The 19,292-nt window shown below is 37.3% G+C and overlaps 1 protein-coding gene across 2 annotated transcripts in view; it reads left to right on the top strand.

Moving 5' to 3' along the window:
* The first annotated feature begins 212 nt into the window (after positions 1-212).
* Positions 213-19,292, top strand: part of LOC122061832 (golgin candidate 4) — a 23,074-nt gene continuing 3,994 nt past the window's right edge. The window contains exons 1-11 of one of the 2 annotated variants that reach the window (XM_042625322.1): positions 213-676; positions 5,453-5,551; positions 11,233-11,361; positions 13,368-13,529; positions 13,811-13,949; positions 14,038-14,102; positions 15,019-15,189; positions 15,355-15,468; positions 15,786-15,929; positions 16,078-16,374; positions 16,521-16,586. In XM_042625322.1, coding sequence (XP_042481256.1) covers positions 467-676; positions 5,453-5,551; positions 11,233-11,361; positions 13,368-13,529; positions 13,811-13,949; positions 14,038-14,102; positions 15,019-15,189; positions 15,355-15,468; positions 15,786-15,929; positions 16,078-16,374; positions 16,521-16,586 — 1,596 coding nt within the window. In that variant the 5' untranslated portion in view covers positions 213-466. The remainder of the gene's footprint in view (positions 677-5,452; positions 5,552-11,232; positions 11,362-13,367; positions 13,530-13,810; positions 13,950-14,037; positions 14,103-15,018; positions 15,190-15,354; positions 15,469-15,785; positions 15,930-16,077; positions 16,375-16,520; positions 16,587-19,292) is intronic. The other variant, XM_042625324.1, reaches the window with a different exon arrangement.

The raw sequence follows: 19,292 nt of genomic DNA, 5'->3' as shown, positions 1-19,292 counted from the left end.
AAACGGTTTATTTTCACTTACTACATTTTAAATCGAACCGAATCAAATTATTTTAACCAAAATCTCACAGCTTAACACTCTTAAAACCCTTCACCCAAAAATATTTTTTGTTCACCAGGGGTCAGGGCCCACAGGCCCCACACCCCTTGATTGTCTGAAATGGCGGATATGCCCAGGTTTGCTGTTAGCAACCGGCAATAACAGAGGATGTGTTTTAATGTTCTTAAAAATTGCGTAGGAAGCCTTTATCCTCCACTTTCAGATCTACCAAAATTTGAAGACTCGTCAGAGTCCAAACCCCAAATTTATTCCCATCTCCTCTCGAGGTTTGAATTTCAATCTATTTATTAATTTTTTCATTTAAATTCATAGATCTCTGGTAGATTTAGAGGGATTCATTTGAGCGGGATTTATTGCTGGAGAATTGCAAATCTTCCCTGAAGTTTTGATTCGAAAAGGATTAACGATGTGGAGTTCGATTGCCAATTTGAAAGAAAACCTCAATCAGATGGCACTCGATGTCCAAGACGCAGCAGAAGAGCTCGAGATCTTTCGAACAAGTACTGGAGAAGATTCATCTCTGTCCGACCGACGGATTTCTCATCGATTCGCTCAATCCAAGTCACCCATGCGCTCGCCGATCCCGAATGGTGTTGATTCTGGTTTTCAGAACGAGGTATTTTATGTTCGTGTTGCTGAATTTATACCAATCGTTTCGATCACTATCGGAGATTTATTGAAATTGAATTCGTAGAACTCAGTAATATGCCAACATTCTTGCATAGTGCGCAGCTTTATGTAATATCTTACAGTTAGTAAGTCGTCCTATCAACAAACACTGGAAGGGTGTTGTTTCATTTATGGCGTTATCTGAAACCTATTCAGGATTACGTCAAAGTGCATATAACCTTTCAAAAAAAATGTGTTTTCGTGTTTGAATGAGGAAGCACTGGATCAAATTCAACATTTTGAGCCCATCGCCCCCCTTACTAGACAGATTGCAAGTAGCTCAAACTGGCATTGTATCCCTGACAAGTGACAATAATCAATTTGATTTAGTCCTTTCTTTTTTCTTTTTTTTTCTTTTTTTTGGGGTGGGGGGGGCGAGGGGAGTGATGGAGGGGTGGATGGGTTTCTTCACTCTGGATTATTTGATCTAGATGCATTTCCATTTACATTGACCTGATTTCATTTATTGACAAGTTGTTGGCTTGAGCTTATATTGCTTAGAATTGGCATCCATCATCTCTTTTCAAGCACAAGTCGAGCATGCAAACTTGTAGTTTGGTTGACAAGTCCACCAAATTTTAATTCAAAGTGCATTCCGCTTACCAAAACTTCTTTCCATGGGCTTTGAGTTGGTTTGTGTTTGCATTTTGCTGGAAGAAGGAAAAAAGAAAACCTCATTGATTACTTTAGAGTGGCCCATTGAGCTTCACATAGTGAACTATTTGGAGGTACACAATTTGACTTTGTTATTTCAGAGTAGCATACTATGATCTTTTTGTAACTTCTCTGTACTGATATTCTGTGGTCCCTCTCTTGTTGGGATCGTAGCTATCCAGGCGCCTAGGCATCCAGAACTTGGTTGCCTAGTCACCGTGACAACTAATGGTTGGGAATTGGGATCCATCAAACTTAATTTGTTAGCTGCTCTTTGTGGATCTATCAACGTTAACTTGTTGGTGCTCATTGAGGAATCTAAGGCCTATCGGGGTGGGAGAAATCTATATGAATGGTGTTGGCACAATGATTTTGTCTCACTAAGGACCTGTTGTTAGGGGCTCTTTTAGGGCTGAGCTGCTCTCTCTCTCTGAGTTACATGAGCTGTCATAGGGGTTTCAGCTGACCTGTTGTGGAGGGGATTCATTTGTGTCATTGGCCAGATGTTGACAAGTTCAAGCCATGCTTCATCCATGAATGTCTTGATCCAGTGGATGCAAGGTGGCTAACAACGTAGTCAAATGTGTTAGCCAAGAAAGTGGTGGTTGGAAAAGCGGATCGTAGAGCACCGCTGCGCTAACACGCGTGCTGTAGTTTTTCAGCTTTGTTCTGGCGCGCGCTTGACTCATAATTGGGCTCATCCCTTGCTTGTTCTGGCACACTAGCCGTTGTATATAGTCGAGCCCTTGCTTGGTTCTAACGCGGCCTTACTCTCCGTTGGTCGGAAGGACTTTCTTCTTCACTTATGAACTTCCTTGGTTCTTGCCCTTTTTCTTTGCTCTTCCAGAACCGGTACAGAAATGGGTGCTTTTTCTACGTTGTTTACCTTAGTGACTGGGGGGGTTTCAGGGAAGACCTCTGTGGGGCATCTTTCGGGCGTGGGATGCTCGTTTAACCATTTATCTTTTGAGGGGAATTCAGTTTGACATTTATTTTGACTGGTGTTAGTTCATTGTGGGGGCTCTGTAGGCACGCTATTCATGTCCTTTACACAAATTTGGTTATGCATAGTGAAGCATATGAAACTGTACTGCTGCTTTATTATCTATCCTTCATACTTGCATTATTCCATTATTCTTCAATTCAATTTTCACATAGACTTTATGGCCGATACTTTTTCTGAGTAATTTTCTTCCTCATTATGAACAATTTTTGAACATTTTTAGAACTTTCAATGGCTTGCATGATTAAAAGCGAACTACTAGGAGATATTGTGATCTAGTTGCATTAGACTATGATCCCATATGGAGGCTTAGGCATAAGCTTGGGAAGCCCATTGGATATTGATGGCAATCTAATAGGCTGAAAACAAGCTTTAGGCAGTTATGTTAAAGGCTGGGCCTTTTATTGTCTTTGGTTTCATTGTAATGGGCCTAATTTGTAAGTCCATAAAATGGGGGTAAAGTTAGTACCGCTAGCAGTTAAGTGATTTGAGTTAGATTAGGATGCTTAAACGCTTTTAATAGTTCTATTTGAGCCTATTTACTTTAAGTCGGTATACGAGAGTGATTAGGAACTCTTTATGAGTCAGTTTTGGAATTTAAATGGTATATATGTATCCAACCCTATCAATTAGACATGTTTGGAGCAAAGAAACTTGACCTCTCTTTTTTTTTTTCTTTTGGTGTTGTTGAGCTGTGAAAACAGGATTGGTACTCCAGAACTGATCTTCCTCCTTCTCCTCCTACTTCTGTTCATCTTTCTTCTCAGGTGTGATATTTTTTCCCTCTTTCTTCTACTATTCCCCTTCTTCCCACTTCTGATTATTACTTCTACTAATTTGCAGTCCTCCTATTTCCTTCCAAGTTTCAGGTTACCATTAACTGGAACATAAGTTGCTGAATTGAATCTTGTTCTTAATCGGCCCTATTCTGACTTCACTTTTCTATTCTGTTTACTTGTTCTCAAGTCCTAGTTTAGTTGATGTTTTCAAAACTAAAACAAATAGATTTTCAAGTGTCCTTCAAGTCTACTTCTAAAATTCTGTTTTCTGGTTTTGATTTCAGATTACTGTTTTAGGTTTGGACTACTGTTAATGACTAAATCAGTTCATTATTTTACCATTTGGACCCTTGAAGATTCCTGCCATCGAATTCTGTTCTTAATCTGAAGTTCAGTTTGCTAATTCAACGTAGATTCTTCCGTAAATTGAAATCTATCTGTAACTTAAATAGTTAAATCATTTTTGTTAGTCTTGTTTATCTAATTGATTTGACCATTCTATTTTTTGTTTTCTGCACATATGATATGTTTTTGTTTAGTTGTCAATTTTCTCTTAATTTGGTTTTTTTCCTTACTAGTGATCCTATCACAAGCTGATTAACCACTGGGTCTCAATAATTATGCATTATATTGTTACTCATGTGAAGCATTGTGATTTTTATTTTTACAATAATAAAGGTGATATCTAGAGTTGCAATGACTATAGAGTCATAAAACTAATGAGTCATGCTATGAAATTATGGGAGAGGGTTATTGAAATCCACCCAAGAAACAGAAACTACTATTACGGAGAATCAATTTGTTTTTGTGTCAGGAAGATCCAAGACAAAAGCTATTTACTCATTTAGGAGACTTATGGAAATATTTGGAGACTACAAGAAGGATCTCCATATGGACTTTATTGACCTAGAAAAAGCTTATAACAGAGTCCTAAGAGTGTTAATCTAGCAAGTACTAAAGAAGAGAAGTGTTTCAATTAAATATGTGGACATAATTAAAAATATGTATGATGGTGTAGTGACTAGTGTAAGAATGTGGGGGGTCAAGGTAGTGAATATAGGATTACATCAAGGATCAGCTTTAAACCCCTATTTTTTTGCACTTATCATTGGATTAATTAACTAGAGACATTCAAGATGAGGTTTCCTTCGTGTATGTTTTTTGTTGATGATATTGTTTTGGTGGATGAGATAAAAACAAGGATTAACACCAAGTTGGAATTATTGAGATTGACCTTGGAATCAAAAGGTTTTAATATAATGTGTAACTCTAGTTACAGTAGGACGGATAATGGAGTGGTGAAAATTGATGAGAGGGAGGTTCTGAAAAGTGATTATTTAGGTATCTAGGCTCATCCATAAATAGAGAAGTTGATAAGCTTGATATAGAGGATGATGTTTCACAAAGAATTAAAATAGGATAGCTGAAGTAGAGTGTTGTGTCCGGAGTGTTATGTGATCGACATATTCCTTTAAAACATCGACATATTCCTTTAAAACTTAAAGGAATGCGCCTAGCTATGATGTATGGTGCGGAATGCTGAGCAGTTAAGAAGCATCATTTAGATAAATTCAATACAGCAGAGACAAGGATGTTAAGATGGATGAGTGGTAAAACTAGGCAAGATAAATAAGGAATGATCATATTAGAGCTGATTTGTGAGTAGCTCCGATACAATATAAGTACGAGAAAGTCATTTGAGGTGGCATGACCATGTTCAACGGAGGCCTTTGGATGCTTTAGTACGGAGGATTGATTTGATTCAGATTGAAGGATTTAAAAGAGCTCGCGACATACCTAAAACGACCTTAGGAGAAGTGGTGAGGAGACGTACATAACTTAGGCCTTGTATCAAGTATGACGTCGAATAGAGCTTGACTGGAGGGCAAGGATCCATGTAGCCGACCCCATTTAATTGGGATGAGGGTGATTTGTTGTTGTTTTTGTATTCTTACTCCTTTGAAGACCTAATAATCATTGAGGTTCAAGTTCAATTGCTTTCAACAATTTAAGAGATGCTTCAAAGGTGGTTTTATATCTACTCTACTTATCAACCTGTGATGTTTAACATCCCATTGTCTCAAGTAATTGGTTGTTTATATTGATCTAAACGTATTACCTGATGTTTTAACTTAAATGGTTTATTTAACTATGTAGTTTTGACTAAGATACATTTGATTGGACTGCAAAGTGTATTTTCTTGTCCATGCTGGTTGAATTGTTTTCATTTGAAATGCTCTGGTGACTGACATGGGCCTCATTTTTCTATAATCAATGGTTCTTGCAGATTGAAAAATACAGAGCAGAAGTTCAGAGGCTTCAGGCATCTGAGTCTGAAATTAAGGCATTGTCTGTCAACTATGCGGCTTTGTTGAAGGAGAAAGAGGTATTGTGGTAGCTCTGTGGTAGTTTTCCTGTTTGTCTGGATATCAATTTGCTGAAATTAATTTTGAATTTGTATCATTGGAAGTTAAATATGGGTTACAGCTAATTCCTGCTCAGAATCCCAAGGTGGTATAATGTAATGTGGTTTTCTTGGTCACTTTTGGCATTCATTTTGAGTTGTCTTTGAGGCAGCTATAAAGTTTATACAATGCTATAGTCCTTTAAGTTTCCTTTTCTGTTACCAAGTTGCTGTTGGCTTAATTTCAATGCACAACACATGTACTTTTATTGCAAGCCTTGATAACTGATTTGGTTTTGGTTTTGTTTTTGTTTTTTATTTTTTTATTTCCTACCGATATTCTTTGATACATAAAGGAATTATGCTGCAAAAGAAATTCTCAAACTATAAACAGCCATGATACACGTAACAAGTCATGGGCAACCAATTTGATACCTATGTGATAAACTTATCAGTTGTTGCTGTATAATCATAGCAGCCAAGGAGTGCTATGTGTGTACGATGTCTTGTATTCCGTCGCTTGCATTTGTGGGCTGATTCCGAAGGGGCCGTTAAGAGGCTGTAGGGACTGAAGGGTATTTTGGTGATATGTTCCTATGTAGGGTTTCATTATATATTTGTAGCTAGACGATATTCTTTGTAATTTGAGAGAGGCATGAGGACGAGCAGTTGTAACTCTATTCTCCATTGATAGTGAAGCAGATCTCATCTCACTGTGGACGTAGGAAATCTTTCCGAACCATGTCAATCCTTGCATTGTGCGATTGTTTGTTTGCGATTTCCTTCATTATCGGCATCGTTTTAGGTATTCGTTTCTACAGGCATGCTGATGTAGATCAAGCTTGCACAAGGAATGGGCTGCTGGCCCCATTGAACCAAGTCCAGTGTTGGACCAGCCAAGCCCCCACCTTGGTCCCATCTAACCAGTCTAAAAGGAAAGCTGGAAATACTGTTCACGTGAACAGTAACTCCTGCGAGTTTGTCTTCAAAGAAGCTCCTAGAAGATCTATACAACTGTCCCTTATTCAGTTCCAAGAGAAGATATCCATTAGCCATCGGCTTGGCCCAGCTAGCGTAGGATTTAGTTTCCTTTTTTAGGTTGTCAAGTTAGTCAAGTTGGTTTCCTAACTCAGGCTAGTTTCCTTCTGAGTTCTGTTTTTAGTTTCTAATTTGGTTAAAGTTGGTTAGCAAGTTAGACACAAATTAGAAAGTCTTATTTCAGTCCATTAGTTTTCTATTTTTGTATTTCTTTATACCAAGTTTTGTAAGGCTATTTAAAGCCCATTGATCATAATGAAAAGATAGATTTGAGTTAAACAAAAAAGATGGCTTATGCAGTTATGCTGTTGTGCTATGAGATGCAGTTGGGTGTGATGCCCCTTCGCTAATTCTTCCTCCCCCTTCTCAACCCTTTCATCGAGTATGTTTTCCCTTTTATTTCAATTAATTTTGAGTGTTATGATCATATATTCCTTGATGGGCTTGCAACTAAGAGAAGTATTCAAGCTACTGTTACAGTTCCAGAAATCCAATCGGCAGCCTGTGAACAGGTTTTTTTGGTCAGACCTTCCCACCTCCATAGTTCTCTGGCCTTTGCTCTGTTGAGCCCCTGTTTTGGGGTTTTGTTCTTCACATCTGGAAGGCCACTCGATCAGAAGGATGTGGACATTGAAGGCCTATTGAAGCTGCTACTGCGAATCTCCATATAGTTTCCTTTTTCAGTGTTTGAGCATAACTTCCCGATTGGCCATTAGTGTGGATCATCTTTTGAAGGATCCTTATACATAATACAAGGGATCTTCCTTCCAATTTTGAGGGTTTGTTGACCCTTATAGGACCTTCATCTACTCCCAAGTTTCAGCTCCATCTGAGTCACGGTTTATGAGTTCTTGAATATCTCCCTAGTCAACCAGATCATCTGGTGCCTGGAACCCTAGTTTCTAAAGAGTGGTCAAAAGTTTCTTAATTCATGTCGACAGCATAACTCTCAATTCAACCATCGGAATTGTTTCATCTTTTGAGGGTTTGTTGACCCTTATAGGACCTTCATCTACTCCAAGTTTCAGCTCTATCTGAGCCATGATTTATGAGTTCTCGAATTTCTCCCTATTCAGCCAGATTTTCAGATCCTGCTTGGGATTAAGATCACTTGTGATTCTGGTCCTACATCAAATGCAGTATTGGTATGGGTAGCTGTTCTGGTCCTGGTACCTCCACTTAAAGTTTCGGCTACAGTTTATTTGGTACGTTAGATGATACGCTATTGATACTCTAATAGTTTCTCTACTTGGTACACTATTGGTAGTTGTTTGTTAAGATTTATTGTGTAAGATTAAGAGATAAATAATAAAAATAACTCTACTATCCAAATTCTGAAATCTGCAAGTTGTTGAATGTGACTATGTGAGTATAAGATACAACCCAAATTGAAATAGCAAACAACTTCCTTTTGAGTAGAATAAATAACCAATAGTATTTATTCGACCCGTATTTATATTGATTCAATCCCATGCAATGCATTATATTTATACTTATTTAACCACCATTGTACGTGTTTCTGGAAAGTTTCTGAAATGTCCCTGAAATGTCACCCTTTGAATACCTGTTACGAATACAATTGGTACTGGGATGATGGGTCAAATAAGTTACCAATGCAACTATATGTACAATGCATATCAGTTGTGAAAGAAATTAAATGCAATGATCCCTTTGAGCTCTTTGACAATGTAAGTCCAATGGTCCAATAGAGTTTTAACCCCGTTTATGCAGCGTGGACATGAAACATGTTGGTGTTTAAGACGTACAAGGTGTCTGGCACTCTGAACTGAACAAATTTAAAAAGCCCATGTGATCTATACATATTTAGTTAATGGGACTGGATTTAAAAGACTCGGGGAAAGCGAGTGTAGAATGCTTTGAATTTCAGAAAAATGGAGTATCCTTGTATCATGAAATGCTGTCAATCATCATTCTAAGAGCTGTAATCATGAAGAACATGGTTAGTAGTTTCTTTCCAAAAGGAAAAAAAACATTGCTCTGCTTTGTTACGGAGTAAGAGTTTCCTAGGGATGTGGATGGGGCAGGTGGTAGATGAGGAAGTCTCACATCGAAGATGAGAAAGATCACTTGTTGAAAATATTTATCCATGTCTTTCTTCACCCCTTCTTATTTTTCTTTTTCTTTTCTCATGTTTCATTTGGTGCTAATGTTTGGGATTTTATGGTTGGGAGCAAGTCATGGTCTGAGTGTGTCTGCTTACTGTTGGAGCAGTGATGAAGTCACCAATAAACTTGTTTGTGGGGCTGGGCAGTGTGGGTGGGTATCTGAGATTTGCAGAATAAAATAGCACTAGTCTTACTAGGAAAAAAAGAAGAAGAAGAAGAAAGAAAGAAAGAAAGAAAGAAAGAAAATGCTAGGAATGAACGATTGCAAAATTTTTTAACTACTGAAAATTTCTAATTTCCCTGTGCTCATATTTGTGAGGTATCATGTATTGGACCCAATAGTATTTGATTCCTAATAAAATCACAAATAAAAAGAAGAGTTTATTTGGTTGACACCTCTGAAGGTATCAATGAGTTTGTCACCTTTCCTTACCCTTATGCTATTGAAGGCATCAACCTCTGGGAGGGATACATTCAATAATTTGATATTAATGGTTGGAATCCTGCCCAAACGAGTCAATTCAGGGAAAAGAAGGGTATAAATGCAAACTTCCATGAAATGAACTCCTATTTTCCCTTCAATCTCTCTCCAAGTTTCTCTTGGCAAAGAGTTGCTCTCTTGAATACAACAACAACACAACAACAACAGCTCAGCCTTATCCCAACTAAATGGGTCAACTACATGGATCCTTACCCGACAACCAACTCTATTCGAGGTCATACTTGATACAAGGCCTAATCTATGCATGTCTTTTCTCATCATTTCTCCCAGAGTCATTTTAGGTCTGTTTGTGGCTCTTTTAGCTCCTTTAGTCTGAATCAAATCATGCCTCCCTACTGGAGCATCTAAAGGCCTCCGTTAAACATGGGCATGCCACTTCAAACGACTTTCTTTTGGCTAATTATGTATTGGAGGCCATATGCCTGTCTTCATTTTGCAGAAGGCAAAGGATTTGAATTTCCACCCTTGTGCCCATAGTTGGCACGACGCCAAGGCGGTGGAGGTCTGTCTAAGCGCTTAGGTGAGAAGATGTCTACCTTACGGCGAACAAGGCGACCAATTATTATTTTTTATTTTTTCTATTTTCTAACATTATTTAGTAAGCTATATATACCTTATATCATAAAAAATCAACATTAAGCCACATCAAATCATTAAAAATCAACATTTAGCCACATCAAATCATAAAAAATCAATATTAAGTCACATTAAGGTATAAAAAACATTTAGAGAAATGCTTTTGTTCAATAATAAGTTTGACTGGTCAAATGATTTTATTTTTACATGAGACTTTTTGTATTAGGTATAACATAAAACCAACTTTTCAACAAATCTAAGATTACTTAAATCTAAGTTGCAATGACAAAGTTATGCTCCGATCAAAGTTATTTTAAAGGGCTTGAATGCTGTTAAAATCGCCCGAATGAAAATAATTTTATGAATATCAAAACAAAAGATTATTTTACCGGACTTTTGGTTTTTAGCAATATTTTAACATGATAGATTTATAAAATTTTCATAACTGAGAAAAAACCCTAGCATTTAAAAGTTGAAAATTGCCCCTATAACCAAATCCAGTTTTTTTTCTTAGACTGGAGGGTTGACTTTTTATCCTTGTGGAATTTGATTTTTAAATTATTTTTATTAGATTCAAATAAGGAGCATTTGCTTATTTATGAATAATATCTTAAGTAAATGAAATAACAAATATAAATCATTTACTTAAATGATATTTGGCATAAATAAGTGCCAAAACACAAGGTGACATACAGTGCAACAAGGTGACTGTCATCTAGGCCCTAGGCAAACCGCCTGGACGCCAAGTCGTCGCCTTGGCGACGCCTTGACAACTATGCTTGTGCCTGAACTGTGCGCTGTTAGAATAGGTCCTTTTGGGGTGAGGTGCTTTATATTCATATTTGGAGCTAAAGTTCTAATCAGGGTTTATTATTTTTTTTTCTTGGTCGAAAATCGGGGTTTTTTTTTTTTTTTAAAGAAAAGTAAGGGTTTAATTTGCAGGGTCATTGAATCCCTCAAGTACTTAAAATGTAGATTGTCTTTACAAGGAAATAATTACAGCTAAACTGCCATAGAACAGAGGATAAATAGAAGATCCCAAACCCTATGTCTTCCTCTTCCATCCCTAGTTCCATCTATTCTATACAGCTGAAATTTTTAAAGATTAAACCAGGCATGCTCATCAAACATATGATTGTTGTGGTGGCCCAATCTCTCATATTTTCGTTTTTCTTATGCCTCTTGGGTGATGCACTCCTGCTTTCAGCTGTGGAATGCTCCCAACATTGTTGCTATTAAACTCAGTCTCACACAGTCTGATGTCAGTATGATGAGTTAGAAGGCCCGAGGACGGTTATATATATATAATTATATATATTGATAGGTTGTGCTATTTTGTGGTAATTTGTCTTTGCTTGACTATGAGAGTTTGATTAGGCTTCAACTTTAATCATCTTTTGGAAATATTCTTTATGTGGCAGGAGCAACTTTCCAGATTACAGGAAGAAAATGGTTCATTGAGACAGACTGTGGAGGCAACAAATGCTGGGCAGTATGCATCTAGAAATGGAAGTCCCAAGATGTTGACTAATAATCCAGATGTACTCAAGGTAGTTCTTTGGAAGTTCCTCCCTCTCTCTCTCTCTCAATGGTAATGGTAAGTTTCATTGGTAATGCAATATCTTACATACAATGAGTACAACAACAGAAAGACGAACATGAGAGACATAGCCAATAAAGACCACAAATGGACATTGCATGATAGGGATAGAAGTCCAAAGAGATAGAATCCTAATACCCCCCCACATCCAACGTATTGGCTGAAGAATTAGCCATTCTTAACCTTCAAGTAAACAGAAAATGTTCTTGAGCCAGCTCTCGTAATCATGTGTGATTATCTCCAAGGACAAATAGATTGAGCCTTCTCTCTCCTTTTGTTTTTCTATAACTTTTAGTCTTCATAATCAGAAATTACTGAATATGCTTATCAAGGAAAAGGAGAAACTAAATTTATGCTTTGAGGTTGATTCCCTTGACCATTCCCTGAATGCAAATTGTTATATGACAAGGATGGATCTCTATATTGCCCTAAGCTAAACATTGGTTTTTCAGCCTCTCAGATCTCCTTCAGATTGCCAGCTTAGCCAAGTGAGCAATTCCTATGGTTTGGAAAGTCTTCAGAACAAGTCATGCTTTATCTTTGAATTTTTCTTTCTTCTGAAAAGACCCAGCCATAACAAAACGAACCATATTCTGAAAGGAGAAAGAAAAGGGGAAGGGGAGGGGGGGAGGGCCTTCAGACTATATAGCATCCCCCACCTCCAAAACAATCTGAAGGCGATTGAAAGAAATGAATCCGTGTCTGGATTGTGGAGGACAGATTACTATATAGCACCCAAAGTTTCAGCTTCCCTATTAGGTTAGTCTCACACATCGAACATATATATATGTACCTAATTAGATACATGTATATGAAGAATAGAGCATAAACACGCCAGCTCTTTTGAGCAAGCAGTCTCAATGTTAACTGTATCGATAAACAGGAATTGCTTTAAGCAATTTATGCACTTGATGTCCATCAAAATGGAGTTAATTTTGACAACTTGCTTTAGTTCCTTACACTTCAACACCCAAAAAAAACTGTAGTTCCTAGGCGATGCTATTAAAATTTACACATTTATTTAGGTAATTTCTCTTTCTGTAGGCCATATGTATTTGTTTTTCACTATGACGGTCCTGTTGTTATCAGTAAACTTCTAGACGGTGTTTTTTGGACATCCGTTTCCCCCACCCCCACAATGAGCCCTTACATTTTTCTTAAAATTTCTCTCTCAATATTTTTGGCGCCATTAGTCTACAGGAATATTCCCTTCATAGTTTTCAAGGCGCCGCCTAGGCATCCAGGCAGTTTTCATGGGGTCTAGGTGACTGTCACCTTAGAATAAGGCACCTTGAAAGGGTATATCGAACCAGTTTGGGCACTTATTTATGCCAAATATCGTTTAAATTAAGATATTATTGATAAATAAGCAAACAACACCCCCTATTTGAATCCAATAAAAGTAGTTTGCAAATCAAATTCCAAAATGATAAAAATTCAACCCCACAGTTCAAGAATAAATGCTGGATTTTTGGTTTTAGGGTTTTTCAATTTTCAAACACTGGGCTTCTTCCCAAATACCAAAATTCTATAAATCTTATTATGGTAAAATGTTGCAAAAACCAAAAGTGCAATAAAATAAAATTTTCAATAACCTGAATTTAAACAATCTTGGATTTGTTAGAAAGCTGGTTTTGTGTTCAACCTAACACAAAAATTCTCATGTAAAAATAAAATCATTTGACCAGTCCTTATTAGAGAAGAACATTTCTCTAAATGTTGATTTTTGATGACTTGGCTTAATGTTGATTTTTGATGATATAAGGTATATGTAGCGTACTAAATAATGTTAGAAAAGAGGAGAAATAAAAAATAACACTTTGGTGTTCTGGTTGCCTCGGAGTGGCGCCTTGTTGCCTTAGTGCTTAGGCACCCCTCCACCGCCTTGGGTTGCCTTGACAGCTATGATTTGCTTTGTGTCTGTTCTTGGCTGATTTCTGTTTGGAATCTCCATAGGGGATGGGTGACCAATCACCCAGCAGGCAGTACAGGATTGCAACTCAAGCAAACAACCGTTCTACTGGTAACCGCACACACAAAGGCACTGTCTTTACACAGGAATCTTTAAGCAATGGGAGTGTGCAGTCTCTTCAGCCCAATGGAATCGACTATGAAAAGGTAATTGCACCTTCTGTTCTATCTGTTGAATTCCAATAGCGAGATGATTTTATGGTGAATTTGCTCCATTTGTTCCTCAAACTAATTAAATTTTCCTGTGAGACTGCTCTTATGGCTTATGATGAAGCTCAAAACATTCACATCCAAATTTCACACTTGTGCATATATTTTTATAAGATTTCATTATTGTTGCATGACATATTGATTTGTTGCTACTTTGTTTTTTTTTTTTTTTTTTTCTGGTGAAAACATGATAATATATGTATACAAATACCCTGTAGGAGCTTGCAGATTTGCTGGAAGAGAAGAGCAGATCCTTGACACTATTGCAAGCTAATCATGAGTCAGAGATAAAACGATTGCTGGTGGAACTTGATAAAGAACGTGATAATCTAGCAAAGATGCAACTAAAATTAGAAGGTATTTCATGCATTTTTGACATCCAAATATGCTGGCATTACTTTGCCATTTCTATTCCCCCCCTGAAACCTCCTAGTTTTTTTCTCAGAGGAACACAAATTGAATGAATCTTTTCAGACAGAAGTCCAAACTTCAAAGATGGACAAGGACAAAGTAAGCTCAAACCTGGATATCTGGAACTTGACATGCACTGAAACAAGCAATGCTGCTTGTTATGGTTGTTGTCAATAGTTTTGTTCAATTTAGTTAAGCTATTATATGTGTTTTATTCTTTAATATATTGAAGCATTTCTTAATTTCCTAATTGTCTGTGTCCTTATTATTTCAGTAATTGTTTGTAAGGTTATATCAGCTTTTTTTATCCTGTGCGGTATTTAGTGGAGCCTCCATTCTTTGAGGTTTCTATGATTCCTTGTTGGAGGAATATAAAGAGAAAGAGCTCTGTCTGTCTGTGAAGAACGATCAATCAGACCTGACCATGTAAATATTCTTGGTGGACATGACCTCTCAGTTGCTCTTGACGAAACATCACATTGAGTGCTGATAATTTAGTTGAGTTGCCCGCAGGATTCATACAGGTCAAGTCAGTTTGGCATTGTATATTCTCAAGTCCTTAACTTGAATCTTGAGATGTTTCAAGCTTATTTATGCTGAGGACTTGTCCTTTAACAGCAAGTGGGGCCATAGAATAGCAGAACATGATTGCTAGTGAACTAAAAATATTAAGTGATTAATTGGGTTGGGTCTTGGATGATGGCAACAATGACTGTTGGCTTAATGAGGCCTTGGATTCTGCTTAAGGTGGTGTTGGAGACTATGTGGCCCTTGGTGTAGGAATTGCTTACAGTAGAGGCCATATGTGTGTTCCTCCGCAAGATCGTGCGCTTGTTTGTTACTTGAAAATTTAAAGTTATATCAACCTTTAACTGCTGCATGCTTCACTTATTTAGTATTTAATCATCTGTTCTCATGCTTATATTGAGAATTTTGTAGTCCTTAAAAATTTCTTTCATTCATGGTTCACGCTTCTCAGATTTTCCGTTCTTTTATTTCCCTTTCTGACTTGCAGGATTCTATGGAGATGAAAGAGCTTCGCAATGAATTGAGTGCAAAAATTTCAGAAATAAGACAACTGCAACTCGTGCTGAACAGAAGGGACCGTGACAAAGAAGTAGATGAAACTGCTGAGAGTTTGAAGGGAGAAATAGCAGCCCTGCAGAAGGAAAACACCAATCTTAAGGTTAATGCCTTTTTGAGTTGATTGTTTTGCTTTTAATGCATACAACCGTATCAGTTCAAGTTGTTTTATCCATTTTCAGCTTTCTTGTTCAATTACACATTCCATCACAATTTAAATTGACATTTTCAGTTTTTTTTTGGCTTCTTACTTTCTCATCTATTGTAGCTAAAGAAGGATGAACTTGAGGCTGCCCTGAAAACGAGTGGGAAGTCTTCACCTGATAAAAAAATTTCAGATGGTCCAGACTCTTCAAATAAGCATTCAAACAATTTGGATCAGGTGGTTCTTTTGTTACTTATAGTCAGTGATGGTTGTATCAGAAACATTAATTTGGTCCTTTGGGTTTTAGTAAAAATATGATTATATATATATATATATATAAAAAGGCTTTATCCACTAAATGAATCAGGGAGAAAATGTTCCCAAAATAAATATTCCTACTTATAAACTTGTGGAAGTACTTGAGGGAAAATTTTGGAAAGGGACGAGCTTGAGGATTGGTCCGATATTTAGTGTTCCTATTTGAACACCAATTTCTGATACCCTTATTTATTCTGTTGTGGTAATTTGTAATTTTGTAATTTTGTATCTTGAAGCTACAGTCATCCGGACATTTTCCCAGAAAAGAAGAAATGGAGCTATCCTTACAGAAGTTTGGGAAAGATTTGAAGGAAGTCCGCCGAGAAAGGGATAAAGCATTGCAAGAATTGAACAGACTCAAGCAGCACTTGTTAGATAAGGTCGCCTGTCGTTGGACTTGTCAACATTTGTGGCTGAATCTACTTTTGATTTTCTGCCCTACTGTTGTATTTTCACTCAATAATGTGATGCTGGCTTATGCGATCATTTAGAATTTAAGATGGATGCTTCTGTTCTGATATTTCACAGGAACTTGAAGAGTCAGAGAAAATGGATGAGGATAGTAAAATCATTGAAGATCTTCGTGCAAATTCTGAATATCAAAGAGCTCAAATATCACATTTGGAGAACACTCTGAAGCAAGCAATGGCAAGTCAGGAGGAGGTTAAGAAGATGAACCAAAATGAGCTTCAAAAGGCGAGGGAAACAATAAGTGACCTGAAACAAAAACTTGCAAGCTATACGAACACTATTGATGCCAAAAATGTTGAACTTTCGAATCTTCAGACAGCTCTTGGACAATACTATGCTGAAAGTGAGGCTAAGGTAAAAACTTGAATTATTTGATTATATCAATTGTTTTTTTTTTTCTTCGAAAAATGCGGTAAAGATCTGAGATCCAGAATGATCCAGAAAATTCCACAATCCTGAGATCATAGTTTTTGACATTGGTTTTACTTGTGTGTGGATAGGATCGTCTAGAAAGAGGTTTAGCCCTGGCAAGAGAAGAATCTGCCAAACTTTCTGAATTGTTGAAGGTCTGACACTCAGTTCTGTTCTTGAGGCACTCTATCTCACTTTCGTCACATATTTGATTTTATGAATAGTGCAGTATGAATTCTCCTTATTGTTTCATTTGATAAAAAAATGTTTTTTATGCCTTCTGATTGTCAAAGATATCTTATATCTCACTGCTAATTGTTCATGGAAATTTCTGGGTACAATGCTACTCCCATTTTAGGATGTGGGGTTACAGTTGAAGAGAACCATTCTAAGCACTGAAAGGATGAACATCGCTTGAAAATATTTGGACTAACAACTTAGGTTTTTATTTTTATTTTTATTTTTTACTCTAAGGAAATTTTAACAAAGTGGTCTGATCTTTGTACAGAATAGTTTGTGATGGTTCCTATGATTGCAAGGAAGGAGAGAATGAAAATAAGCCTAAAAGGAATGGTGTTATAATTGTCCTCTATTCTGCTATTTCATAGGTGACACAATCATGCAATATATGGAAATAATTGGCAATGACAATGCAATGTATTTTTGGTGGTATTATAATTACTGATGGTACATTGTTTTAGAACATGCTTGAAGACAATGAAGATTTTTCTAGAAACACTAGGCTGGTCATCCAGTTAGTCCGCACTGCTCAGTGGACTTTACTCAAGCACACTATGGAATTTGTGGTTACTGTTCATAAATACAGCTTGCAAGTTTATGCAGGTTGTGTTTAAGTCCTCTGGGCTGTGAGGGTCCAGGTATCATTCAGGATTGTCCAACATGTTCCCATCTCAGTTGCTATGTTGGACACTGTTGTTTGCATCACTAGATGAACCTTAGAAGTAAACTACTAACTTGGTAAGCCTATTCACTTGTAATTTGTGCATGCTGTGAAGCTTCACCTTCTAGGGAACCCAATATTAGGTAAATACCGAGTCTGATTTAGTTCAGAAGCTGATTGCTTACACATACTCCATTTGAATTGCACTATTAAAGCTCAGCTATCTTGTCACTGGAATTACACATGCTTTTGCACGGTATGATGATTGTGTGATACATATGTGAGCATAGTTTGGGCCGCTTGTAGCTTATTTGTTCAATTCAGTTTTTAACTAATTCATCCTTTTGAAATTGACCCTGCAGTAGGCTACATATATGTGCCCCAACTAGACCCTGCAGTAGTGGAGCCTTGTGCATTAAGATGATCTTTTTACCCTTTTAAAATTGACTAGATTTTTATTTGGGGATTTTGCGTTTTAAGGCTTTTGTGTGTGTGTGTGTGTGTGTGTGTGTGTGTTGCTTGGCGCTCGATTTTATTGGCTTCAAGAGGAAATAAGACACAGAAAATTATGTCCAAACCTGTCTTGTGTATCCACACACTTATAAAACTTAGTTGGGTTATAAGAAAAATTGTTGGGTTACCTATAGATAGAATAGTTTCTCAAACAAGAAATGGGTTTGGTATGCCTGTCTCTGGAATAAATTCTGTAACCTGAAGAGAGTTGCAGAGGGGGGTGGGATCGGGAAGAGGGATGGAACCAGGAATGGAGGAAGACTAAAAGATGGTTTCTTCTTCAAGCTCTTGTTTCTCTCCGATCTCAGCAACATTTCTTTTTTATTCTAGGGAACCCTGACAAGGGGGACATGTGGTGTTGGTGTCCACCTACTCCAATCCATCTGTCTAAGCAAGCCTTGTGACAGAGATGCTTACAGATCACTCTCTGATCCTTTATCCTCTTTTAATCTTGCACTAGCAGATAGCACATTCCACTTCATTCTCAAATTTGATTAATCCAAACAAAAGACAGAGAGAACCTTTGTATCATCCTGTGACAATTTTTCTTTATCAGGAAGGCAAAAGGGCCAAGGCCCAAGGGGGTAATGATCCATTATCAATCACTTATTTTTCTTTCTCCCTTTTTGTCAATCCCATTTTGTCGATCACTTGTCCCTTTGGTAACTTATTACTCCATTGAGCGATGATTATAGTTTTTCTGATTTTGGGGTCTTGCAAATCCGGTGCAGCTGTGCAGGTCCTCTCTCAAATTTGCACAAGAAGCTCTGTGATGCCTAATTTTTCCTCATGTTTCTTTGCATCAAGATGACTAGATCTCTGTCTTGAATTCTAATGAGCTTGTGCCATTTTGATCTTCACAGTTGAAGAATGGCCATTGGAAAGAAAACGATGTAAAGTACAAAAATCCGGGGATGGATCTGCAGCAGATTCCATCATTAAACCTGACCGAAAGGTACAGATCTTCTGTCCACCGGAGCTGGTTTCTGTCTGATCACACACACTAGAATAGAAGATCTGTACCTTCGAGTGCTCAAAATCTGGTCAGTTCCATCATCCTCCAAGTGGGGTTGATGGTAAGGTTCTCGGTTCTGTGCGGGGTTTTCTTCTGTTCAACAGTAAAGAGTCGAAAGACGAGGAAGAAGAAGATGTCCTTGAATATTATACTTCTATAAAATATGATGAAATGGCAACATTACCCCTCAATATGAGCTGTTCTGAGCACATGCTCATTAAAGGTTGCACATAAACAAGAATAAATGGTTTATGGCTTTATGCCAATAAATGTAAACACGTCCTCATCTGTTTATGAATTTTAATTTAGATTAAATAAACTTAAGGGTTATAAATCATACCAAACACATGAAAAAAAATAAATATGTCAGATAAACAGAAATTTAAACCATACCAGAGCGAGCTTTAGTCTTCCACCACCCCCCCCCCCCCC

Source organism: Macadamia integrifolia, chromosome 14 (assembly GCF_013358625.1).
Source record: "Macadamia integrifolia cultivar HAES 741 chromosome 14, SCU_Mint_v3, whole genome shotgun sequence".
NCBI classification, from domain to species: domain Eukaryota; kingdom Viridiplantae; phylum Streptophyta; class Magnoliopsida; order Proteales; family Proteaceae; genus Macadamia; species Macadamia integrifolia.
Note: the sequence above shows the minus strand (reverse complement) of the source record. Positions and strands in the feature narration are given on the sequence as shown.